A 25,437-nucleotide genomic window follows, 5' to 3' on the forward strand; every position below is an offset into this window, starting at 1 on the left:
ATGAGGATGCTTCGAACATAATTGTTGGAAATGCTACGTGTATAAAATAATTTAAATAAAAGTAGCATACCTCACGTTTGTTTTGCGTTATTTTGATGTCTCTCCGATGTCTTTGTGTTCCTGGAGGCGGTTTAGAGCTATTTAGGCGAGTTTTACTTTCTGGCGGTTTACTTCCCCTAACTATATTGCGTATCAGTGATAATGGTGATAATTAATAGTGTGCATGAGCTTGCATAGCGCATGGGTATTATTGCCCAGTAACTTATCCGGCCCTCGTCCCCAGGGTCTCTCATCTTGGTTGTTTCGTGCGTTGAAACATGATTTTCTTCACAGGTTACCCAAGCTCCAGCTATGCTATGAATCAAAAAGAAGAGTTTGCATTGTTTGGGAATATTTACGACCGCTCTTAGAAATTAAAATAACTGAAGGTTCTCAATAAAGATACCTCTCTCTATTTCCAAAGTGCAACGTTTGTTGTCTTACTGCTTACATATACTTTGGTGAAAAGAGAACATTGTTTTTGTAACCCAGGCCAAATAGATCACACGCTAAAATGGCCTCGTTTCAGCAAAGTAGGCAGTCAGACAACAAGCGATACACTATGAAAGTAAGGTAAGGTATTTTCAATGAAAACTTAACACTATATTTTTACTTCCTAAGAACGGTCGTAAAACCCCACGCCATCTCATAGCTAGTGCCTGGGGAACCTGTGGTTTCAGAACGTATACGACGTCACGTGACCTAACACAAACTTTTCCGGCCAGACAGCTAAATAGGTCACTTTTCGGACGGAACGGACCTACACTGTACGGCGACTCTTGGCAGGACTAGACGTAGTATCATTTGTGCTGCAGGGTGTTTCAACAGAGAGATGCTGTTACGGAGATATTCTCATGGCCTTTACAGATTCGGTGCCAGGGGCTTCAGCACTTCGATTCGAAGGCAGACCAAGCACTATCAATTCGTTGTGGCTGGTGGTGGTTCTGGGGGACTGTCGATTGGATCCACTCTCTGCCGGAAATTTCCTAAATCTACGGCCATTATTGAACCATCTGAGGTAAACTAGTCGACCCGCGTTTGTTGTAGAAATCTGGATCTTAGCATTTTAGTTTTGAGTTGAAATTTCCTTTCATGTATTCTTAATTTTGAAGGGGTAAAATTAAGTATATTGTTCGATTACTTTTCAGACTTACCCCCTGCTAGATACGTGCGAAAGTTCATGCTACTTGTAGGTTTACCCAATTGAAAGCTTATTGATCATGCTTCTGTTGACCAGTACACGTGTGATTCGAATTTAGCTTTAATCTTTAATCTTTAATAAGTATAATCCTTAAACAGTGGAACTATACTAGGAGTTTAAAATAACATAATAAAAGCACGTAATAAATAATTACAATATGTATATATACAGTAAAAATTATAAGTTAGTAAAAGATAAGATAAAATAGATTAAGTATAATCTCGTCGAGACAAGTTAGGACGTCTGGATATACACTATACAAAAGATTTAATGGCTGCAAGAGCAATAGTCTTAAAATTATTTATATCAACATCTTCGTAAATAGGTAAATTGTTCCATGCTACTATTGTCCTTGGATAAAAGGAAAACTTATAGACATCATTTGATACACGGATTTGTTGGAAAGGACGACTGTTCAGTAATCTGGTGGCCCTTGTTATTTCGTGGACTTCAGGAGGAAAGCTAATACCAACATGTCCCATTAAGATTTTGTAGAACATAGTAGTTTGAAAGAGGAGTCGACGATCTTCAAGGGAGTCCCAACCAAGATATTCGATCATTGGAGTAATGATCATTGGAGTAATTATAGAAGCCAATTGCGTAACCTGGTGTTTTGTTGAGCTTTTATCGTATATAAGCCTAATTGCATGCAGTAAGCGTCGTAGATGGGTAAGCTTACCTCAGTAAATTTTTAGTTCTGCATAATAGAGTTTAATTTGGTGATTCACAACCGGTTTTAGTGTTTTTGCACTTCTTTGATAAATCAATGGTACAGTACCAGACAACCAATAGGAATTTATGGTAATTTTTTATGATGGAATAGGTTACCATAGCAACAGCATAACTTGTTAATTTTAAGCTTAAAGATGAGTTCCAGTCTGTACTGTGCAGTCTCAGCACCCTAATATTTATAAACATTATAAGTTTCACTCGATGGAATGCAAATTGATGTCATTCATTACAAACCAGATACCTCATCTGCTGCTATTGCTACTGCTACTCATCTATCAGCTAATTAGCTACTGAGTCACTGCTACTGCTCAGTGGCAGATCCAGACTTTGAGCTAAGGGGGGGGGGGGGGTTGTTTTACTTGCCCTGCCGGCTTTTCTTCCTTCAATTATTTCTTCTTTTTTCACCCAAAATAAGGGGGGGGTAGGCCCCTGAGCCTCTCCCCTAAATCCGCCACTGCTGCTAATGCCACTGCTAATAACTAGTGCTATAAAAATGAATTATGATGATGATGATGACTATTATTACTGTTGCTGCTGCTGCTTCTACTGCTAGTTGCTACTAGCAGGGATGGCAGAGCATATTTTGAATTGGGGCTTACAAGCGAGCGCCAGAGGTGCTAACTTGTAGGGGGTCTGGAGATATTTATGAAATTATTATTTTATATCTTTTTTGCTTGAAATTGGGAGGGGTTAAAGCCCCCCCTCAGCTGCCCCCCCCCCCCCCTTGGCTACACTGTCTATGACTAATACTGACAAGGGGAGAAGAACTGTTATGATAGAAAGGGAATTCACAAGGAGGGGGTGTTATAGGTTTGGAGCAAAGGGAAAAATCAGTTAAATACAGTTGAACGTCCTGTAAGTGACCACCCATATGGGGCGCCGTTTGTAAATTTATTATTTAGACCGAATTTATGCCATTTTCCCCTTATTTATAAATAATTGGAAATGCCACAAAATTTGTTTATAAATAAGACACAAGAACTTGTCCGTTGATATGTATATAATTACTTTAGGTACGTCCTGATTTATAAATAATCTTTTACCATAGAGTTATTATATATAAATAATAAATTAAACAACTTCAATTATTTATATATCAGGTCATCTCTAAAGTAGTTATTTACATATCATAAAGTTTGTTAATCCCATTATTTATAAATAAATTACTTTGCCGGGAGTGTAAATTCATTATTTAGAAATAATAAATTTCACCTCGCCGAGTGTAAATTTATTATTTAGAAATAATGAACTTCACTGAGTGTGTAAATCCATTATTTTGAAATAATGAATTTCTCCTTGCCAAGTGTTAATTTATTATTTATAAATAACGAACTTCATTGAGTGTGTAAATTCATTATTCAGAAATAATGAAGTTTCATCTCGCCGAGTGTAAATTTGTTACTTAGAAATAATGAACTTCACTGAGTATGTAAATTCATTATTTAGAAATACTGAAAGTATGAATGGCTGACCCAGCGTCTCTTGCCCGATCGATTTCGGAGGCTGTTTCTCACGCTATAAGTGAGACAGTTAATGCTACCCTTGCTCAAGTAGGTAACGGCGGCGGTATGTAGCCTGAAATTCAGTACTGGCGGATCTGGGGGAGGGGCCCGGGGAGCCCGTTCTCCCCCCCCCCCCACCCCTGCCTCAGCTATCTATTATGGAGTTCTTATTCACTCAGCAATTCAGCAGCTCACACTGCAACAGGAACAACTACTCAAAGGCCGAGGTAACAGGTAAATTTTAAGAAAAGAAACTGCTGCATGAAGAGAATAAAAATCGCTTGGCGTGTTAAGTGAAAGTTCTGATTTCTATTGAAATTCAACAATGGTTTAAACGTAAATGAATTTAGCTTTCCACGTGTACGATCTTTGGACTTGCCTGGAATAGACTTGCCCAGCCGTGACTTGATCAAGCCAAACAAAGTGTGTCACACAGCTATCCGTCCAAAGGTCACAAAGGTCACAAAGAATTTAACCTGCGAGCAAACTCACGTTTGAATCAAACACGCGAGTGATGAAGAAGAATAGCGATCGGCGGGAAAGAGGCGCCAAGAAGTGACTTTCTCCTCTCGCGGCTTCGCCCGTTGATTTCTCGCTCTCAGCTACGCCGAGCGCATTTGTGCTCCAACGTGAGCCTGTTCGCAGGCTACAAAAATTATCTAAGCATGTAAATACATTATTTGATTTCCCGATTTTAAAAGTTCTGCATTTTCTTCATGCAGCAATTTCTTGGCTTAAAATTTACCCGTTACCTCGGCCTTTGAGTAGTTGTTGTCGTTGTCGTTGTTCCTGTTGCAGTGTGAGCTGCCGAATTGTTGAGTGAATAAGAACTACATAATAGATATTTGAAGCGTGATTCTCGCTTAAACACAATTAACCAAAATAAGGGGGGGGGGACCTCCCCTAGATCCGCCACTGCTGAATTTCAGGCTACATACCTACCTGAGCAAGGGTAGCATTAACTGTCTTATAACGCGAGAAACAGCCTCTGAAATCGATCGGGCAAGAGACGCTGGGTCAGCCATTCATACTTTCATTATTTCTAAATAACGAATTCACATACTCAGTGAAGTTCATTATTTCTAAGTAATAAATTTACACTCAACGAGATGAAACTTCATTATTTCTAAATAATGAGTTTCTAAATAACGAGTTTACACACACGTTTAATTCATTATTTCTAAATAATAAATTTACAGTTGGTGAGATGAAACTTCATTATTTCTAAATAATGAATTTACACACTCAATGAAGTTCATATTTATAAATAATAAGTTTACACTCGGCGAGGAGAAATTCATTATTTCTAAATAATGAATTTACGCACTCAGTGAAGTTCATTATTTCTAAATAATGAATTTACACACTCAGTGAAGTTCATTATTTATAAATAATAAATTTACACTCGGTGAGGTGAAATTTATTACTTCTAAATAATGAATTTACACTCCCGGCGAAGTAATTTATTTATAAATAATGGGATTTACAAACTTTATGATATGTAAAAAACTATTTTAGAGATGACCTGATTTATAAATAATTGAAGTTGTTTAGTTTATTATTTATATATAATAACTCTATGGTAAAAGATTATTTATAAATCAGAACGTACGTAAAATAATTATTTACGTATCAACGGACAAGTTCTTGAGTCTTATTTATAAACAAATTTTGTAGCATTTCCAATTATTTATAAATAAGGGGAAAATGGCATAAATTCGGTCTAAATAATAAATTTACAAACGGCGCCCCATACACCCAAAATGTCAAGCCTCGGTGGTCGCTTATGGGAGTTGGTGGCTTACAAGAGCTTAGACTATATTGGGTCAAAATTTTGCCTCATTATCATTTGGTTACTGCGGAGACCCATGTTTTAAATTTTATTGATGTCAAAAGTCAAATTTCAAGAAAAAATACTGTACTTGCTATTGAGAAATTTCCGTCTCTTGTACTAGCTAGGAATGCGATAATGTTAACTACAACACCTTATTAGCCAATTTCTGGTATATTATCTGTCAAGTGGTCGCTTATGGGAGGTTAGGAGAGGTGGTCTGGGAAGAGGTGGTCGCTTATGAGAAGTACTGGTCACAACCAGTAGTTCAACTGTAAATTGAATTTGGCCAATTCATAGTCTATTTCTGCTACCCATACAAATTGCAGTGTATGGCAGAGGCTTACATCTCTGGTCTTTTGTTTTCCAGTTGTCTGCTGTTTACAATTTAGGTTTCATCTGCTCAGTCTTCTTGTGCTCTCCTTCAATTAATCTATCTGCAGTCTATCTGTTTTTAGTATCACCCAACTAGTGGACTAATGCAAATCCTGCATTCAAATTGGCTTCGCTACTAGAGGACTATTAGTAATAGTCCTCGAGTAGCGAAATTGGTGCAATCGAGCATGACGTTTTCTTTCGTTTTATTCCCAAATAAATATTTCTTTAACTTGCATTTGCTAACTTTATTTTTACCTTTTCTGTCCGACTAGTTGGGTGGTACTAAAACAATTAGACCCTTCGCCCTCAAGGGCTACGGGTCAATGGCCCATTTAGCTTCGCCTCAAGGTCTAATTGTTAAATAGTATCTTAATTTACACTGTATGCGTAGCTGGCCCAATTTCATTGCTTAGTCCAGGTTAAAGTTCCGATTAAGCCAATTGAAAGTGATTATGTTTTTCTCAGAATCACTATTATCAGCCCCTATGGACCTTAGTTGGAGGTGGAATCAACCGTCTTGAAGAATCTGTGCGGCCAACTGGCAGTCTTATTCCAGGAGGCTGCACCTGGTATAAAACCAGTATTGCAGAATTCAATCCTGAGAAAAATCTTGTTCTGACAGCCAATGGAGATGAGGTTACTGATCTTTTTCCATTTGCATATGAAATTATTTATTAACTCTTCTTTCGGCATATTAATACATGTATGTCATCAAGAAAATTGCCAATGTTAGTGAAAGTCTGGTATCTCACATTTATCATGATCATTATTCATAATTCAAATATTTTGGAAACATGAATACTAAATAAATTCGCAAATATGTTCATAAATTTAGATCACAAGAAGTTTAAAGTTATTTACAATTTTCCTTTCTTATTTCAGATCAAGTATGACTTTCTAATTGTTGCAGTTGGACTTCAGCTTAGATTTGACATGGTACACAACTGTATGACATTGTGTTTGTATTAGAAAATGAACTCAAGACAATTGCAGGTCCTGGAATGATCTGTAATTTAGGAAAGAACACAAGACGTTTGGCACAAATCATTATTCCTGTCAGAAATTACAGTTATCATAACTACTTTAATTTTTGGCAAAGTGATACTTAACCCCTGGAGTGCCTACTGTATTTATGGTACTATCTCATGATCAGTACATCATGATTTGTGCCCCTTAGGTGCCTATAATGTTTGTGACTTACTGAGCACATCACAATTTTAAGTCAAACTCTTGGCACAGAGGAAACAACTTTTATCGGTACCTTAGATTCATAGGAGGTCTTTCAAGAGACTGCTATTAATTTCCCATTTCTGTGATGTGAAAGTAACCGCATTGAAGAGACACTACGTTTCAGAAAATGTGTACATGTACACGTCGATACAGTCATAGTTTAAGTGAAAAAGCTTACGGAATTTTAAAATGGTGTTGCACACAGCTTACACAGTGGTCTGGCACTCAAGGGGTTAAGGTTACAGTATACCTTCAGATCGGCAATTTTCTTCAAATTTGGATTTTTGGTTCAAACTAATGGTCGAAGAGTAATCTCTAATTTCTGAAAACAAAATTGAAAAAAACCTAATATTGGCGGAGAAATGGATGTTTTACGTTATGGCCGGAAGTAAAAGTTCCCTCTTGATTGACAGCCCTATAACGTGTATGCAATCAACCGAGACTACTTTCGCGGGAATATTACCGATATTGATACCACGAATTGGCTGGCTACTCAGTTAATCAGCATTGTTAATCCAAGCATTTTTCGTGTTAGATGTAATTCTATTAAGTTATAAGTAAACATGGACCACGGAAAAGTCCGTTTACCAGTTTGAAAGAGCGAAGAATGAATAAAAATACATCAATGAGTGAAGAAGCGAAAGTTGGCCTCGCGGATGAAGCTACGGACGTATCAAGCGGGCAAAAAGATCGAGTCAAGAGAAGAGAAAGGTTGTGTAAAATTTGGGAACTCGACAGCGATAACAGCGATGTTTACAGTGACTCTTTTGTTGAGTTCGATACCGATGAATCGTCCAACTCATTGAGATCCATTGTAATATTATCCATGCACATTTGCTCTGCCGCGCTTTCTTTTGTTTGTTCTCGTCGCCCAGCTACTCTAACGTTCGTATCCTTTTTCGTCTTCCCCATTTTGCCAAACCAGCTTCAAGAAAAACCCAGCTGCAGAAAAATTATCTCTCCGCCTTGAGCGCATTGCGAAACGCAAGGTTTTTTTGCAGATTCACGCGTAAATTTCACCGCGAGTTAATGGTAGTAAATTTTCCAAGCACTGATTGGCTCAGTGATCTGAGAACCCAGTTGAAGGCGTTTGTGGGTGGAGTTTGTTTGCGAAGTAAGATATTTTTCTTAGCGCTGTTTTCTCGGATAAATTTTTTCACTTGAAGCAGACACTTTAAAGAGTTACAACTCAAACGGAATTTGTTTGTTTGCCCTCAAATTTGGACAGTAGCTAGATTAACATATAAAGAAGAAAAACGTGTCTGCGAATTGTTTATTTCGAAATATTTTTTCTCCCAGAGCGATTTTTGTACGATCACTTCACATTTTTTTAATCCTATTTCGAAAATGTTCTGTAACTTTTTACTACAATTGAATAAGGAAAAACGCAGACACGCTTTTTTAGTGCTTTTTGTCCTGAAACCGAGGAAAAAAATAAATTGGCGAAAAACAAAATTCGCTTTGACTTGTACCTTCCAAAAGGTGATTAAGACGCTTGCATTTGGTGACCGTGAAAAAATTGGCAATTCATTTTATTTCAAAATTTTTGGTATGGTTTGATAGCCAGCTCTATAAGCTTTAATTTGATATAGGGGCTAAGGTATCTACAGCTTAAACCGGACGCGCTACATCGCTTGGACGCGAGACACCCCTGAAGGTATACGGTAACCTTAATTGGTGCTACTCTTTAGAATTTCTCATTCTTTTTGTCAATATTGTTGAGAAATAACACTTTTCAGACTTGTATGTTCAGATGTGTTAGTTGAGCTTGAAATGTATACATGTATTCTGAAAATTGTGTCCTTTGTGTAGGTGTATACCCACACATCAACATGTGACCAGTGAGACAAAATCCCTTAAGCTGTTACTGAACATCTATCTTTTCTTTGAATGTGATAGGTTCATGGCCTAAAAGAAGCATTAGGGACCCCTGGTGTTGGCTGTAATTACTCCCACCTGACAGTGAATGACACATGGAAGGCTATACAAAACTTTCAGGGAGGGAATGCCATATTCACTGTCCCTAATACACCTATAAAGTGCCTAGGTGCCCCTCAAAAGATCATGTACTTGGCAGAAGATTACTTTAGACAGGTAAGTTTTACAAAATGTTTGGCCCAGCAGAGATAATGACATCTGCATGCCATGAAAATTAAACGTAAATATGCATACCTGAGTAGGTGTACTATTCAACCTGGTTAGTAATTTTGCAAACATGTTTTGCATTCATGCATACCACTGAGTCTGTAAATGTATAAATCAATCTGTTTTTGGGTTAACAAAATCAATTTGAAGAAGCTACTGCTTGTAAGTAAGAGTTCATAGTGAATCCTCCCAGTTATGCACAGTTCGATCTCTGTAAATTAGCTCTGGACAATGAGCTCTTAATGACAGAGGTACTGAGTTAGCAAGGTGAATTATAGTTTGTATGTCAAGCACTTGGATGAAAAATCATGTTGTGTTGACAATATATTGTAATGTACATGCATGCATTTAAAACATTGAAAATCATTCCATTTGCTTTAAATTTTTTAGGCTTTATAACAGTCTGGCACACTTGGTGCTCGGGCGCGGTGCCTGAGTGAATGCAGCCTTTGTTTCAATAAAATGTGTCATTAACAATTATTCCAACAAACCCCTTTAATACAGACACCCATCTACAGCACTTATAATAAGGGTAAAATTCACCAAAAATTCGCCATCTAAATTCATGGTCATTGATCTTTATTCACTTAGCACCTAAGAATGCCCGATAGATGTCCATATTAACCATGTTCCACAGTACATAGCATAAGCAGTGTGAGTTCATTCTCTATCTTTTAGCTTTCATCAATAATTGTTACTGTCCCGGTACACATAATGTGCCTAAATGGGATCTACATGTATTTTGAGGCATGGCAATTTCTTTCTTTTTAGAACAACGTTCGTAACAAAGCAAATATAATGTTTAACACTTCACTGGATAAAATATTTGGTGTGAAGAAATACGCTGATGCCTTATCAAAAATTGTGAATGAAAGAGAGATCAAATTGAACTTCAAGAGAAATTTGTTTGCCATCAAACCAGACAGCAAGGAAGCAGTCTTTGAAGTGCTGGATGATTCAAAGTTGGAGAAAAAGCTACTAGAAACTTACCAGGTAGGTTTTGCTGGGGTACCCAATATAAATGCTATAGTTTGACAGGGCTCGAAAGAAACTTGAATTCCAGCTTGCCCTTCGGACAGGCGGCTCTAAAATTTTGCTTTGTAAGACTGAAAAGCCTCTTACCTGGCAGGAAAATCTACTTGTCTGGACAACAGGACAGCACATTTTTCGAGCCTTGTATAATTAGATTTAATTAAGTTACATGCTTGTTGTTAGAAAACACCCTGACAAGATTAAAGCATGGGCTAAAAGCTGCACCTATGTAACTCCTTAGAAGCAAAACCAGTGTGAACTCAGTCAAAATGATGGTGTGAGCAAAGAGAATTTTTACAGTCAAACCAAGTGAAGCATACCCCTCAAAATTACATTAATGAATTGGTTATTTGAATATTGAACTTGCGAATCGTTTCAAGAATGCAATAATGAGTTGGTTATTTGAATATTGAACTCGCTAGTCATTTCAAAAATCAATATTAAATTGATTTTTTTGAACATTAAACCCATTAGCTGTATTCTTGGAACGACTAGTGGGTTCAATTTTCCAATAATCAATTCACTTTTGCATTCTTGATACAACTAGCATATTCATAACACTTCACTAGCTAATAATCAATTCATTAATGTAATCTTGAGGGGTACACTTCACTTGGTTTGGCTTTTAGCACAGCTAGTGCACAGAAAATGTTTCCTAATAAATCAATAATGAATTGTAAAAAGCTTTGTGTAATATATAGCCAATGAACAAGTGGGGTAATTAGCGCACAAAAAAATCAGTTCATTATGCTAGCAAAGATGTTCAGGGCCTTTCTTGTGAGCTAGCGTACAAGTACATATGTCAAAACTCACTTTGCAATCCTTAATAATCAATGTTGTGCAATACTCTTAATCTTACAATGCATCTGTACTCTTCTGTAGCTTCCAACCCTCATTTCTTAAAGTTCTGTTGTCCACTCTTTGTTTGCTTTGACCTGATCTTTTACAATTTAGCTCACTTGACAATAAAAACTAGAAGTATGCTGGTTTTTGTTTCAGTATGACATGATTCATGTGACGCCTCCTATGGGACCACCAGATTGCCTGCTTGGAAGTCCTATCTCAGATCAAAATGGTTTTGTGGATGTTGAGAAGACCACCATGAGACATAAAAAGTATCCCAACATATTTGCCATTGGTGACTGTTCCAACTCGCCTAATGGAAAAACAGCTGCTGCTGTAGCCGGTCAGACTGGTGTAATCAAGGCAAACCTGTTTGCACTGATAGATGGTCGACCCATGCCAGCTCAGGTAAAATTTGCTGCTTAGCCTAAATTGATGTCACAGTTGGTAATGGGCAAAGTGGAAGAAGCTGAAAAATGTAGAAACTGCATTATTTTAGTGGTGGGGTAGTCTGAGGGATGCCGCTTGCCATGAAGTCACTGTTAAATCTGACAGTACGTTATCCTTTTGTTCTTACTGATATGTGATCCTAAAATGTGACCAAAATGAACAGTCTAAAGAAATCCATTGACGAAAATAACTGGACCTAGGATAGGGGGGTAGCATGACATCCTTTTTCTCTAAGGAGACCATTTATAGATAATCACATTTCAGGCTCTGTATTTGTGACTCAGCTCAGACACCTGAGATACATTTTGATTTTATTTCAGTATTATGCTTTTTATGTATAAATATGTAATTTATTTTGAATATGATTTTTTTCCGTCTAGTATGATGGGTACACTTCGTGCCCTCTTGTCACTGGTTATGGTAAACTTATCCTTGCTGAATTTGACTACAATGGCAATCCCCTGGAAACGTTTCCTTTCGATCAAGGAAAGGTCAGTGTAAATAAAGCAATTGCAGTTTGGCTGGCCGCCTTCTTGCCAAATGGTTTTTTCTTGTAGAAGAGAAAATTAGGTTTTGATTGTTGAGAAGGGCGAGTTTATTTCCACTGCCATGCCTTTTGTCAGTTCCTTGTCGCATGCATCACGTCATCTGCATGAAACAGAGCGTGGCATTTTGGAATGTCTGAACCTTTCTCTATTATCTTCTGTACCATTGTTCATTGCATTGAGAGACTGGAAACACCTGGTTTTCCTAAAAATGAGATGCTATTTACATTTCATTTCGATCTAGGCCTTCTTGTTTTTTGTCAGGTAGCCATAACAACAGCTTGTATCCTGGATTCCAAGTGATGGTTGAGTTTGCGCCATTTTGCTGTTGTCAGTTCAAATTTTTGTTGTTTGTATGGTGTGAGTGGGGATGGTTTAGTCCAATCACAATTTATTACAGTGGATAACATCTTGAGACAGTTGTTAAAAAGCAGTAATAGACAGTGTGGCCTTGGTTTTAAAGATGTAGGAATTTCTTGTTTTTCTATTGTTGGTTTGCTTTCAGGAACGTTACACAATGTACTACATGAAAAAAGATATTCTCCCTGAGGTCTACTGGAATGGATTGGTCAGGTGAGTCATTGAGAGGTCAAATGCAATTTAACTGTTAAAAAATTCTATTATAAAGCCGCTTCCTGATTGCTGGTATCTACTGAAAATGAGGAAACGATAGGCAGGGTCGATGCCTCCCTTGGATTAAATTGAGGCTTAAACTGTGGCGGACGTGTAAGAAGGGCTTGCGAGCCAAACGACTGTTTTTGTTGTTTCTGTATTTGCGTTTTTTTGAAAAGAATTTATTACCCTTGACTCATGAAAATTAAGTTATACCGAGCCCAGTTATATCCACGCAGTCAACCAAGTAAGGCGTTTTCACACGCGTGGCCAGCAGCCATGCAAATTTATTGGAACAAATGATATTGTTTACATTTATAAGAAAAGTGTTTACATCTCCTTACAGTTGGATTGGTTTGGGACACCAACATTGCCGCCGTTTCATAGTTTTGGGTAGACTGCTGGCAGCCGTTTTTTTTTTCTCTCCAAGGTCAGATAAGTGTTTATGGCTGGTTTGCAGTGTCACGCCATCAAAAATAAAAATCATAACCATTCGATAAATTAAGTCAAGAAGCTGGGATATAAAAGATGATTGATATATAAACAACCTCGCCAAGATTTAGGTCTGTGCAGGTTTTCATTCTCCCGTTATTCGGAGAAGTGTATCACTCAAATTTATAGAGCTTTGTATGAAGTCGCCATGTTTGTGCCCCTCGGAGGGACACAAACATGGCGGCCGTAAAGTAACAGAAACATCTGTCATCGAGTTTTGCCATTGAAACGAAAAGTTATTACTCTAGAGCTCCAAAACATTGAAATTAACACTTTTTATAGGGCAACAACTGTTTAATTAGCAAAAACGTGAGCAATAACTCATCTTTTTGACTACTCGAGAACCTTATCGGGCCGCCATTTCAATGCCACACAACGCACAAACTTGGAAATTCAAACGTGCCCTATTTCAAAATGAGGAACCCTGTCGAGCTTAAACGCTGCAAAACGTCAAGTTATTAGAGGACCTTACGTCTCATGAAACTAAACCTTCAGAAGGATTGGTAATTTCTTATTTTGGAAAATGATGACGTCACATGAAAAGCGGCAACTCCTGAACACGAACGCATAAGGGCGGTATGGACGAAAAAGAGTTGGGGCGAGATTAGTACTGCGCCCATGTCTCGTCCCAATCCCTTCTAGTCTGGAATGTCTCGCCTCATAATCCCCGGGTCGTTTTGAGAGAAAAACAGTGCCAGTGGGACACCAGTATGGCTTCTGTGGCGTCATGTGAAAAAACGCAACACATTTTTGAAATCATCAGAAGGTCATGTTAAGGCTTTTCTCGTGCGTGGATGCGGTTACTTGTTCCTAAACTCCTGTAAAGCGTTCAACAATAATGATCAAAACTTCACTCACTCAAAGTGGGTATTGGTCTTTACAAGATGAATTTTAAAAAATAAACTTGTCTTAATGCAGAATGTTGTGAGAACTGAGCTGTTGCCATCTTGTTCCTAATTGTTTCAATTAAAGGAGTTTGCTTGTAGTAACAATTATACGATTTTAATATTACCTTTCAGGGGCCTTTGGCCAGGTGTGTCGCCGCTGAGAAGGACCCTTCATTTGGGGCTTAAGAAGTAGTGCTTTCCTTGCACTCCATGCAATGACACCTTAGTTAGTGTTTCAATATTGAAACAACCTCTTTCCTCGTGCCATCATTAAAGTCTTGCAAATGCAAATAAGTGAAACTAGTTTAAGTTGCTTGAGTCAAAAGTACAGTGAAAACTTATGAGTGGAAGATGGTAGGCGAGTTGTCATTTCAAATTGAACGTAATCAAAAAAGTAATATAAGTATAAAACTGTGAGCACTGAAATTTTATATATGAAAAGTAATCTTTATGAGAAATCTTGTTAAATCTTTACCATCCATCAAAAGCATCGCAAACACTTCTCTTTGAAGGTTATTGTGTCAAGTAGATTATTTGTAGTAATGGGAGAGCTCTCCGCTTTTAGGCTTGGTTAAATTTATATATGAATACCGTATGTTGTTTCATTCATCTGAATTTATTTTTCTAAATAGCAAGTGTCATCTTATTACTATTTATAGTGATTTTCATACAATCAGGAGTCTCCATCTTCTGACAGGTCAGTTTCACAATGACTGACACAAAACTGAAACGAAAGTTAACTAAAAGCAACCAAGCAGACAAGTATTCAGAGATTATATTTTATTGCACGGTATGAAAAATAGGAAGAGACCAAAACTACATAATATTGAATAGGGCATGGTAAACGATATGAAAACGCTCTGGAGGGTGAAAATCATTAAATAAATGCTTTACGTCAAGAAGCTAGAGGGAACGAGAGACCAAGAGAGTTAATCGCTATATAAGCCTTATGCCTTGGGTATTCCTTCTCAAATTTTGTTTAGAAACGGTTCCCAGTTCTCCCGCGGATGTTACTCGCGCATTGCATGGATGTTTTCGTGTAGGATGGAATTGGGTGTAAAGCAGCTGTCCGCGTGAGTAAAATTCGCGTCACAGGGTTGTCTATTTCTAAGACGTTCCTGGGATTTCCAAACCGGTAGTGATCTGAAAACAATGAAATAAACTTGGGAGGGGTTACGTAAGGAGTAAGGCTTGTACGGGGAGTGAACTCTGATATCCTTCATCCTACAGCACAGTACAGCTTGAACGGTAGTGTAGCAATTACTGTAGTATACAATTAAAAGCTTTCACTCACGGTTGATTCGTAAGCTACTCAGCTGCTAGCAACCCTAAATGTAAGTAGAATTTCATTAAAATTGAATTTAGGATGTACGTATTAGTTCAGCATAGAGAGGATGGTTTGCACAGAAATCAAATAAACACTAACAGCTACGAATTTGTGTATTTGTTGTTTCGTAGAAAAGGTCTTCCTAGAATGATCCGTATGTTTTTGTTCCTGATGCAACGATTCAAATCGAGCTTTGATTAGGAATGAAATATGGCCAAACAGGTCTGGGAATTCTTTTTCCGTGATGTTACGATTAAAATTGGGCTTTGATACGGAGACAAAGCAACGACGAAGGAAACCCCGAGGACAACGCCTTGAAAAAAACAAAATTATATTTTACCTTCGAATTTCGCAATTATAAAGATCTGTTCAGTGGGCCTATTGGTCTGGGGACTTGCTCAAGCTAAAGATGCAACGCCAACGTTCAATTCCAAATAAAAATACGAAAATTAGCCGCCGTCGTTCGCGTCCTCCAAAGTCATTTTACGTTGTTTGCAGAGGACGACAAAGACATGTATAAAGATCTATAACGCACGTGCACAGCCATTGTTCTGCTCATTAAACCTTTTGTTTGGTGACGTTCTCGTTGCCGTTGCCGTCGTGGTTTTCTTAAGCTCTCTAATGAAATACATATGGCAAAAGTGGTCGTAGAATTTCTTCATTTCCTAGTGCCACGACTGAAATTGGGCTTTGATGCGAAAACACGCTGATCGTCCACCGAAGTTCAAAAAACATGGGATCCTCTTCATATTTATTTCCTGTCCCCGATTTTCAAGAAAACCTATATAGTAGCATAGCTATTGTAGGGCAAAGTGGCTCAACAGACCAGCTGGAATTCCAGTTTCCGTTAGATGGATATAAGGTAGTTGTGACCAGTGTTGTTTCTAAAGGGTGGGACTGACTAGCAAGAGAGAATGAAGAGTAAGAAGACTTACTCTCCTTATGGGCCTCTCTTTCTGGGTAATCTCCCCTCTAGTTACTTTTAGATATAATTCGTCCGTGGATAATGTTACTACGCGCGTAGCAATGATGATTTCTTGGAGGAAGAAAATGCGTGTAAAGCCGCTTGGGCAGTCTTCCACGTGAGCAATGTTTGACGCTGGGATCTAGGAGGGATCAAAATAACTCAAGAGGGTTACCTTTTTACTTGTTGCAGCGCAAACGCAAGCATAAGCGCAGCACAGTAAAAAAGGAAAAATTTTGAGCCTTGTGCTTGTGCTTGCGCTTGTGCTTATACCTGCATCAAGGCCGTTTTGACGGTGAAATAAGAATCATTGTACTTGCGCTTGCGTCGCTAGTGAAAACCAGGCTCAAAGTCTTGTCCTCTCTTTGACTTGTCTTCACTCCACTCTTGAAGAGCGATTTATATCATAATCATATATATTTTTTAAGATTTGTTTAGCTCGCTTTTATTGGTTTGTACATCCAAGAAGCAACGACGAAGGCAACCCCGAGGACAACGCCTAGTAAAATAAGAAAGTTATATTTCACCTTCGAATTTTTGCAGTTATCTGGATCTGTCCAGTGCGCCTATTGGCCTGGTCTCGGGACTTGCTCAAGCTAAAGATACAATGCCATCGTTCAATACCAAATGAAAATACGAAAAATTAGCCGCGTCCTCCGAAATAGGCGGAATTTTGTCATTTCACGTTGTTTACAAAGGACGGCAATGAAATGTACAAAGATTTGTAACGTACGTGCACACCTATTGTTCTGCTCATTAAACCTTTTAGTTTGGTGGCGTTCTCGTTGCCGTCGTGGTTTGCTTAAGCTCTCTAAAGCCTGGTTTTCACAAGCGACGCAAGCACAAACACAAGGATATTTACCACACGTGGTTAAGTTTGGCCCATGAAAACACTGGATCTAGATTACCTCACGCCTAAACAGTTTAACTAAATGGCGGAAGTTTCGGATAATTTTGCTTGTGCTTGTGTTTGCGTCGAATTTCGTTTTCACTTGGGTCATCCCTATTGCTTGCGCTTGTGCTTGCGCTTGTGCTTGCGCTTGTGCTTGCGTCGCTAGTGAAAACCAGGCTTGATGAAATACATATGGCAAAACAGATCGTAGAATTTCTTTATTCCCTGGTACAACGATTGAAATCGGGCTTTGATGCGAAAACAAACTGATCGTCCACCGAAGTTAAAAAAAATGACCATGGGATCATCTCCATATTTATTTCCTATTTCCAATTTTCAAGAAAAGCAATACGGTAACATGTAGCTATTGTAGGGCAAAGTGGCTCAACTGACCAGCTGGAATTGCAGTTTCCGTTAGATAGATAAAATAGTTGTAACCACTGTCGTTTCTAAAGGGTGGGACTGACTAGTAAGAGAGAATGAAGAGTAAGAAGACTTATTCTGCTTGTAGGCCTTATTCTCAGGGTAATCACTCAAGTTATTTTTAGATATAATTCGTCCGTGGATACTGCTACCACGCGCGTGGTGGCACTGATGATGTCTTTGAGGAAACAAAAATGCGTGTAAAGCCGCTTGGGCTGTCCTCCACGTAAGCAATGTTTGACGCTAGGAAGGATCTAAAAATAACTCAAGATGACCAATGTATTCTTATGCGGGGGACTAACTCTCTCACCCTTCATCCTCTCAAAATGCCTGGTACAGTCAAACCTCCGGTACGTAGCGACCACCTCTTGTAAGCGATCAGCTTTCGAAAATACCAAAAGTTTCTAAGTCAAATCACTATATTTGGAACCTCTTGTAAGCGACCACCTCTCCTCAGCGACAAGTTCTCCGAAATACTAAAAGTTTCCAACCCAAATCATTATATTTGGAACCTCTTGAAAGCGACCACTTCTCGTAAGCGATCAGTCCGATTCTCCAAAATACTAAAAGTTTCCAAGTCAAATCACCATATTTGGAACCTCTTATAAGCGACTGTGACCACTATTAGAGCGGAAAGTTTAAATTTTCTTTTGTTTTAACCTCCCGTTAAAAAGAAGTTCTCAAAAGACATTTTTAATTCCGAAATTTGTTACAGATACGATTAATTAGTAATTGGACCTCGTGTCGTACAATTCAGGGAGTAATTTTGAAATTACTCGACGACGACGTTTTTGAACGAGAAACTTTAGGCTTTTCGTTTCCTTTTAATTATTTTTTATCTCCTTTTCTTTTTCTCCTTTTCTTATCCTTTTGCTGCAGTGATTGAACTTCTACTGGGCTTGCTTCCAGTTCAAAAAACTCTGAGAAAGCATCATCGAGACGGGCAATTTTTACCATGGAGTAGCCAAAGGAAATTTTGCTCTGAGTTTTTCACTCAAATTTCTGAGGATTTTCGTGCATATTTCAGGCTCCATGGAGTCGATCACTCTGATCTGGGTATCACTGGAAAGATCTTTTCCTCCTGCAGAAGTTTAGTATAGATGATGCCAAGTTTGGTCAGAGATGATGACGTCAGAAGTGGAACAAAGGCCATTGCTCGCCACGGCCGATTATGGGCGGCACGGGAGTCAAGATGCTATTACATCTTTCTATGTCAAGTATCTGAGTTACTAGCTCGATGCAAAGTGATTGGAAGTAGTGAAATATTAGAAATACTGATGCAATATTGAATTCAGTTCAATTCTTTATTAACACTATAAAGGGCAGTTACACACATTTTATATGTTAAAGTAATGAAAATAGTAAACTATTCTGTTTCCAACATTTTTTATACAGAATTCTCTTTAAATATGTATTAACTGTGTATTTAATACAAGCTAACAATTAAGAACCAACAGACTAACAAACAAAAATTATGTCAAATACAGCACTGTAATTTATAAAATGCTACTTACACAGCCTTCTGTCTACATAATGGTTATGTGCAAATTTTCATAACAGTGTTGGAAAAATATTTTAAATAACAAAGTACCTAATATACAAAAACTTCAATAGCATAAAAAGTTAAAAACTGGGAATCTCTGAAATTTGTTTGCAGAAGGTGCACACCAAAAAGATAACGGACCATACAGGAAGGAGAATTTGTTGATTAACATTGAAGAAGACAGCAGAATTACTTGTTAGGACCTGATCTCATCATGATCAGCTGATGAAGAACTTGAAAGTTTTTTGGTTATTTTCTTTCAAGTTGCACCAATTATTGTGCAATTCATGTATTGGCTTAAAACTATTCAAGACAAAACATTCTTAAAAATACTTTTTTATACACTTTTTTAAAGTTGTCTGAGACTCAAAATGACATTGGATAAAAAATTTAATACTATTTTGAGGCATTATGTATTCTATTATTATTACCACAACACTAGTCATGCAAGCCAGTAGATACAGTCATATGCCACACTTCCCAGGTGCACCAACATGTTGTTTTGGTAAATCATCTGTTCAGAAGGCCTTTAATGCCCTCTCGTTTTCTTAAGAAAATTTCACCTCAAATAAATCCTCAAACTCGTTACAATAAATAATACACCTTAATAATTAGATCATAATATTTATAAATAATAATACAATAAGAAAACACTGCCTTGAGAGACAAAACCTTCCTCCCCAAGTTCAAGACTATAAAAATAAGAAAATGTAGTTTAAAACATTGCATCATTATTACATTTCATCACCAACTAAAGCTCACAATAAAAAAAAAATCATGTACTTAGATAATAGTAGTAGGAATATTGTCTGATGATTGCTGTCAAGATGAGACTGGGTGAGTTTTATCAGCATCTTTGTCAGGCATCTCTGAGGGTTCTTCACTAACATTTCCTGGCAGTGAAGCTAGTTTCCGTACCAGTGCCTCGCCAAATGACTGACTGTATCCAGGACTTATTGTGTCTAGCAAGGCATACATTGTTTCATAATATTTGGACTCTATGCCTTTTTGGTTTTTGTCAAACTGATCTCCAACAACCTTGAACAATATAAAAGTGAATTTAAATTAGAGCCTGCAGTATTGAGTGAGTTGTGCTGAATGAAATTTAGTACATGGTTTTGTAACAACAACAACATCTTTATTTTCTGTAACTACTACAGTAATAACAACATCTTTATTTAAACCTTAAGTTAGTAGTCTAAATAACCAAGAAGGAGTTAAAAGAAAAGGAGGTTGTCGTAATTAGTAGCTGTTGCAGTCTGTAAGGTGTAGCCAGACAAGGATTTCTAAGTATGTCTGTTACCAGAAAAAGAGACCTGTGTATATTACTCTAAACCCCTAGTCTTTGATCTTTGTTTGTACAGCAAAGATCTTCACAAAGTTCCATAAAGGCACAGTGAGACATTCTGAAATTTCTTTTCCACTCACTGACCATAGTATAGTTGTCCATTATGTTGGGGTCTTTGGTCATGTCATCATTGCCATCTCAAAATACATGTGGCCAATGCCAACATTGTTTGCATCAGAAATATATCCGGATTGGTTCTTTCAAGTCTTTTACACAACAAAACTCTCTGGATTCAAAAGTTTTCAGATTTAAATTTGGGTTCAAAATCTCCAGAGACACGACCAAACCAGGGAGTTTTCATTTCAGATTTGTCCACTCGTTTGTAAATTATGGCAAAATCAATCTGTGTAAGCCTAGCCTAAGTTGCATTAAAGTACTGTAATGCACTCCATGCAATGACACCTTAGTTAGTGTTTCAATATTGAAACAACCTCTTTCCTCGTGCCATCATTAAAGTCTTGCAAATGCAAATAAGTGAAACTAGTTTAAGTTGCTTGAGTCAAAAGTACAGTGAAAACTTATGAGTGGAAGATGGTAGGCGAGTTGTCATTTCAAATTGAACGTAATCAAAAAAGTAATATAAGTATAAAACTGTGAGCACTGAAATTTTATATATGAAAAGTAATCTTTATGAGAAATCTTGTTAAATCTTTACCATCCATCAAAAGCATCGCAAACACTTCTCTTTGAAGGTTATTGTGTCAAGTAGATTATTTGTAGTAATGGGAGAGCTCTCCGCTTTTAGGCTTGGTTAAATTTATATATGAATACCGTATGTTGTTTCATTCATCTGAATTTATTTTTCTAAATAGCAAGTGTCATCTTATTACTATTTATAGTGATTTTCATACAATCAGGAGTCTCCATCTTCTGACAGGTCAGTTTCACAATGACTGACACAAAACTGAAACGAAAGTTAACTAAAAGCAACCAAGCAGACAAGTATTCAGAGATTATATTTTATTGCACGGTATGAAAAATAGGAAGAGACCAAAACTACATAATATTGAATAGGGCATGGTAAACGATATGAAAACGCTCTGGAGGGTGAAAATCATTAAATAAATGCTTTACGTCAAGAAGCTAGAGGGAACGAGAGACCAAGAGAGTTAATCGCTATATAAGCCTTATGCCTTGGGTATTCCTTCTCAAATTTTGTTTAGAAACGGTTCCCAGTTCTCCCGCGGATGTTACTCGCGCATTGCATGGATGTTTTCGTGAAATCGGGCTTTGATGCGAAAACAAACTGATCGTCCACCGAAGTTAAAAAAAATGACCATGGGATCATCTCCATATTTATTTCCTATTTCCAATTTTCAAGAAAAGCAATACGGTAACATGTAGCTATTGTAGGGCAAAGTGGCTCAACTGACCAGCTGGAATTGCAGTTTCCGTTAGATAGATAAAATAGTTGTAACCACTGTCGTTTCTAAAGGGTGGGACTGACTAGTAAGAGAGAATGAAGAGTAAGAAGACTTATTCTGCTTGTAGGCCTTATTCTCAGGGTAATCACTCAAGTTATTTTTAGATATAATTCGTCCGTGGATACTGCTACCACGCGCGTGGTGGCACTGATGATGTCTTTGAGGAAACAAAAATGCGTGTAAAGCCGCTTGGGCTGTCCTCCACGTAAGCAATGTTTGACGCTAGGAAGGATCTAAAAATAACTCAAGATGACCAATGTATTCTTATGCGGGGGACTAACTCTCTCACCCTTCATCCTCTCAAAATGCCTGGTACAGTCAAACCTCCGGTACGTAGCGACCACCTCTTGTAAGCGATCAGCTTTCGAAAATACCAAAAGTTTCTAAGTCAAATCACTATATTTGGAACCTCTTGTAAGCGACCACCTCTCCTCAGCGACAAGTTCTCCGAAATACTAAAAGTTTCCAACCCAAATCATTATATTTGGAACCTCTTGAAAGCGACCACTTCTCGTAAGCGATCAGTCCGATTCTCCAAAATACTAAAAGTTTCCAAGTCAAATCACCATATTTGGAACCTCTTATAAGCGACTGTGACCACTATTAGAGCGGAAAGTTTAAATTTTCTTTTGTTTTAACCTCCCGTTAAAAAGAAGTTCTCAAAAGACATTTTTAATTCCGAAATTTGTTACAGATACGATTAATTAGTAATTGGACCTCGTGTCGTACAATTCAGGGAGTAATTTTGAAATTACTCGACGACGACGTTTTTGAACGAGAAACTTTAGGCTTTTCGTTTCCTTTTAATTATTTTTTATCTCCTTTTCTTTTTCTCCTTTTCTTATCCTTTTGCTGCAGTGATTGAACTTCTACTGGGCTTGCTTCCAGTTCAAAAAACTCTGAGAAAGCATCATCGAGACGGGCAATTTTTACCATGGAGTAGCCAAAGGAAATTTTGCTCTGAGTTTTTCACTCAAATTTCTGAGGATTTTCGTGCATATTTCAGGCTCCATGGAGTCGATCACTCTGATCTGGGTATCACTGGAAAGATCTTTTCCTCCTGCAGAAGTTTAGTATAGATGATGCCAAGTTTGGTCAGAGATGATGACGTCAGAAGTGGAACAAAGGCCATTGCTCGCCACGGCCGATTATGGGCGGCACGGGAGTCAAGATGCTATTACATCTTTCTATGTCAAGTATCTGAGTTACTAGCTCGATGCAAAGTGATTGGAAGTAGTGAAATATTAGAAATACTGATGCAATATTGAATTCAGTTCAATTCTTTATTAACACTATAAAGGGCAGTTACACACATTTTATATGTTAAAGTAATGAAAATAGTAAACTATTCTGTTTCCAACATTTTTTATACAGAATTCTCTTTAAATATGTATTAACTGTGTATTTAATACAAGCTAACAATTAAGAACCAACAGACTAACAAACAAAAATTATGTCAAATACAGCACTGTAATTTATAAAATGCTACTTACACAGCCTTCTGTCTACATAATGGTTATGTGCAAATTTTCATAACAGTGTTGGAAAAATATTTTAAATAACAAAGTACCTAATATACAAAAACTTCAATAGCATAAAAAGTTAAAAACTGGGAATCTCTGAAATTTGTTTGCAGAAGGTGCACACCAAAAAGATAACGGACCATACAGGAAGGAGAATTTGTTGATTAACATTGAAGAAGACAGCAGAATTACTTGTTAGGACCTGATCTCATCATGATCAGCTGATGAAGAACTTGAAAGTTTTTTGGTTATTTTCTTTCAAGTTGCACCAATTATTGTGCAATTCATGTATTGGCTTAAAACTATTCAAGACAAAACATTCTTAAAAATACTTTTTTATACACTTTTTTAAAGTTGTCTGAGACTCAAAATGACATTGGATAAAAAATTTAATACTATTTTGAGGCATTATGTATTCTATTATTATTACCACAACACTAGTCATGCAAGCCAGTAGATACAGTCATATGCCACACTTCCCAGGTGCACCAACATGTTGTTTTGGTAAATCATCTGTTCAGAAGGCCTTTAATGCCCTCTCGTTTTCTTAAGAAAATTTCACCTCAAATAAATCCTCAAACTCGTTACAATAAATAATACACCTTAATAATTAGATCATAATATTTATAAATAATAATACAATAAGAAAACACTGCCTTGAGAGACAAAACCTTCCTCCCCAAGTTCAAGACTATAAAAATAAGAAAATGTAGTTTAAAACATTGCATCATTATTACATTTCATCACCAACTAAAGCTCACAATAAAAAAAAAATCATGTACTTAGATAATAGTAGTAGGAATATTGTCTGATGATTGCTGTCAAGATGAGACTGGGTGAGTTTTATCAGCATCTTTGTCAGGCATCTCTGAGGGTTCTTCACTAACATTTCCTGGCAGTGAAGCTAGTTTCCGTACCAGTGCCTCGCCAAATGACTGACTGTATCCAGGACTTATTGTGTCTAGCAAGGCATACATTGTTTCATAATATTTGGACTCTATGCCTTTTTGGTTTTTGTCAAACTGATCTCCAACAACCTTGAACAATATAAAAGTGAATTTAAATTAGAGCCTGCAGTATTGAGTGAGTTGTGCTGAATGAAATTTAGTACATGGTTTTGTAACAACAACAACATCTTTATTTTCTGTAACTACTACAGTAATAACAACATCTTTATTTAAACCTTAAGTTAGTAGTCTAAATAACCAAGAAGGAGTTAAAAGAAAAGGAGGTTGTCGTAATTAGTAGCTGTTGCAGTCTGTAAGGTGTAGCCAGACAAGGATTTCTAAGTATGTCTGTTACCAGAAAAAGAGACCTGTGTATATTACTCTAAACCCCTAGTCTTTGATCTTTGTTTGTACAGCAAAGATCTTCACAAAGTTCCATAAAGGCACAGTGAGACATTCTGAAATTTCTTTTCCACTCACTGACCATAGTATAGTTGTCCATTATGTTGGGGTCTTTGGTCATGTCATCATTGCCATCTCAAAATACATGTGGCCAATGCCAACATTGTTTGCATCAGAAATATATCCGGATTGGTTCTTTCAAGTCTTTTACACAACAAAACTCTCTGGATTCAAAAGTTTTCAGATTTAAATTTGGGTTCAAAATCTCCAGAGACACGACCAAACCAGGGAGTTTTCATTTCAGATTTGTCCACTCGTTTGTAAATTATGGCAAAATCAATCTGTGTAAGCCTAGCCTAAGTTGCATTAAAGTACTGTAATGCACTCCATGCAATGACACCTTAGTTAGTGTTTCAATATTGAAACAACCTCTTTCCTCGTGCCATCATTAAAGTCTTGCAAATGCAAATAAGTGAAACTAGTTTAAGTTGCTTGAGTCAAAAGTACAGTGAAAACTTATGAGTGGAAGATGGTAGGCGAGTTGTCATTTCAAATTGAACGTAATCAAAAAAGTAATATAAGTATAAAACTGTGAGCACTGAAATTTTATATATGAAAAGTAATCTTTATGAGAAATCTTGTTAAATCTTTACCATCCATCAAAAGCATCGCAAACACTTCTCTTTGAAGGTTATTGTGTCAAGTAGATTATTTGTAGTAATGGG

General features: G+C 37.3%; 1 protein-coding gene across 1 annotated transcript; it reads left to right on the forward strand.

Annotated features, from left to right (window-relative positions):
- The first annotated feature begins 771 nt into the window (after positions 1–771).
- On the forward strand, positions 772–15,354 carry LOC145479634 (sulfide:quinone oxidoreductase, mitochondrial-like). The gene is made up of 9 exons (XM_081458045.1): positions 772–1,057; positions 6,149–6,319; positions 6,566–6,619; positions 8,813–9,007; positions 9,830–10,051; positions 11,090–11,341; positions 11,764–11,874; positions 12,434–12,501; positions 14,052–15,354. Exons 1-9 carry the CDS (start codon positions 872–874, stop codon positions 14,110–14,112), a joined length of 1,320 nt encoding a protein of 439 aa, XP_081314171.1. The 5' UTR covers positions 772–871; the 3' UTR covers positions 14,113–15,354.
- The last annotated feature ends 10,083 nt before the right edge of the window (positions 15,355–25,437 follow it).

This window comes from Orbicella franksi, chromosome 2 (genome assembly GCF_964199315.1).
Source record: "Orbicella franksi chromosome 2, jaOrbFran1.1, whole genome shotgun sequence".
Taxonomy (NCBI): domain Eukaryota; kingdom Metazoa; phylum Cnidaria; class Anthozoa; order Scleractinia; family Merulinidae; genus Orbicella; species Orbicella franksi.

Coding starts and splice junctions, on each gene's coding strand:
- LOC145479634 (XM_081458045.1), top strand. CDS start 872: ATGCTGTTACGGAGATATTCTCATGGCCTTTACAGATTCGGTGCCAGG. Junction 10,052..11,089: donor AGCTACTAGAAACTTACCAG/GTAGGTTTTGCT, acceptor TTTTTGTTTCAG/TATGACATGATTCATGTGAC. Junction 11,342..11,763: donor GTCGACCCATGCCAGCTCAG/GTAAAATTTGCT, acceptor TTTTCCGTCTAG/TATGATGGGTACACTTCGTG.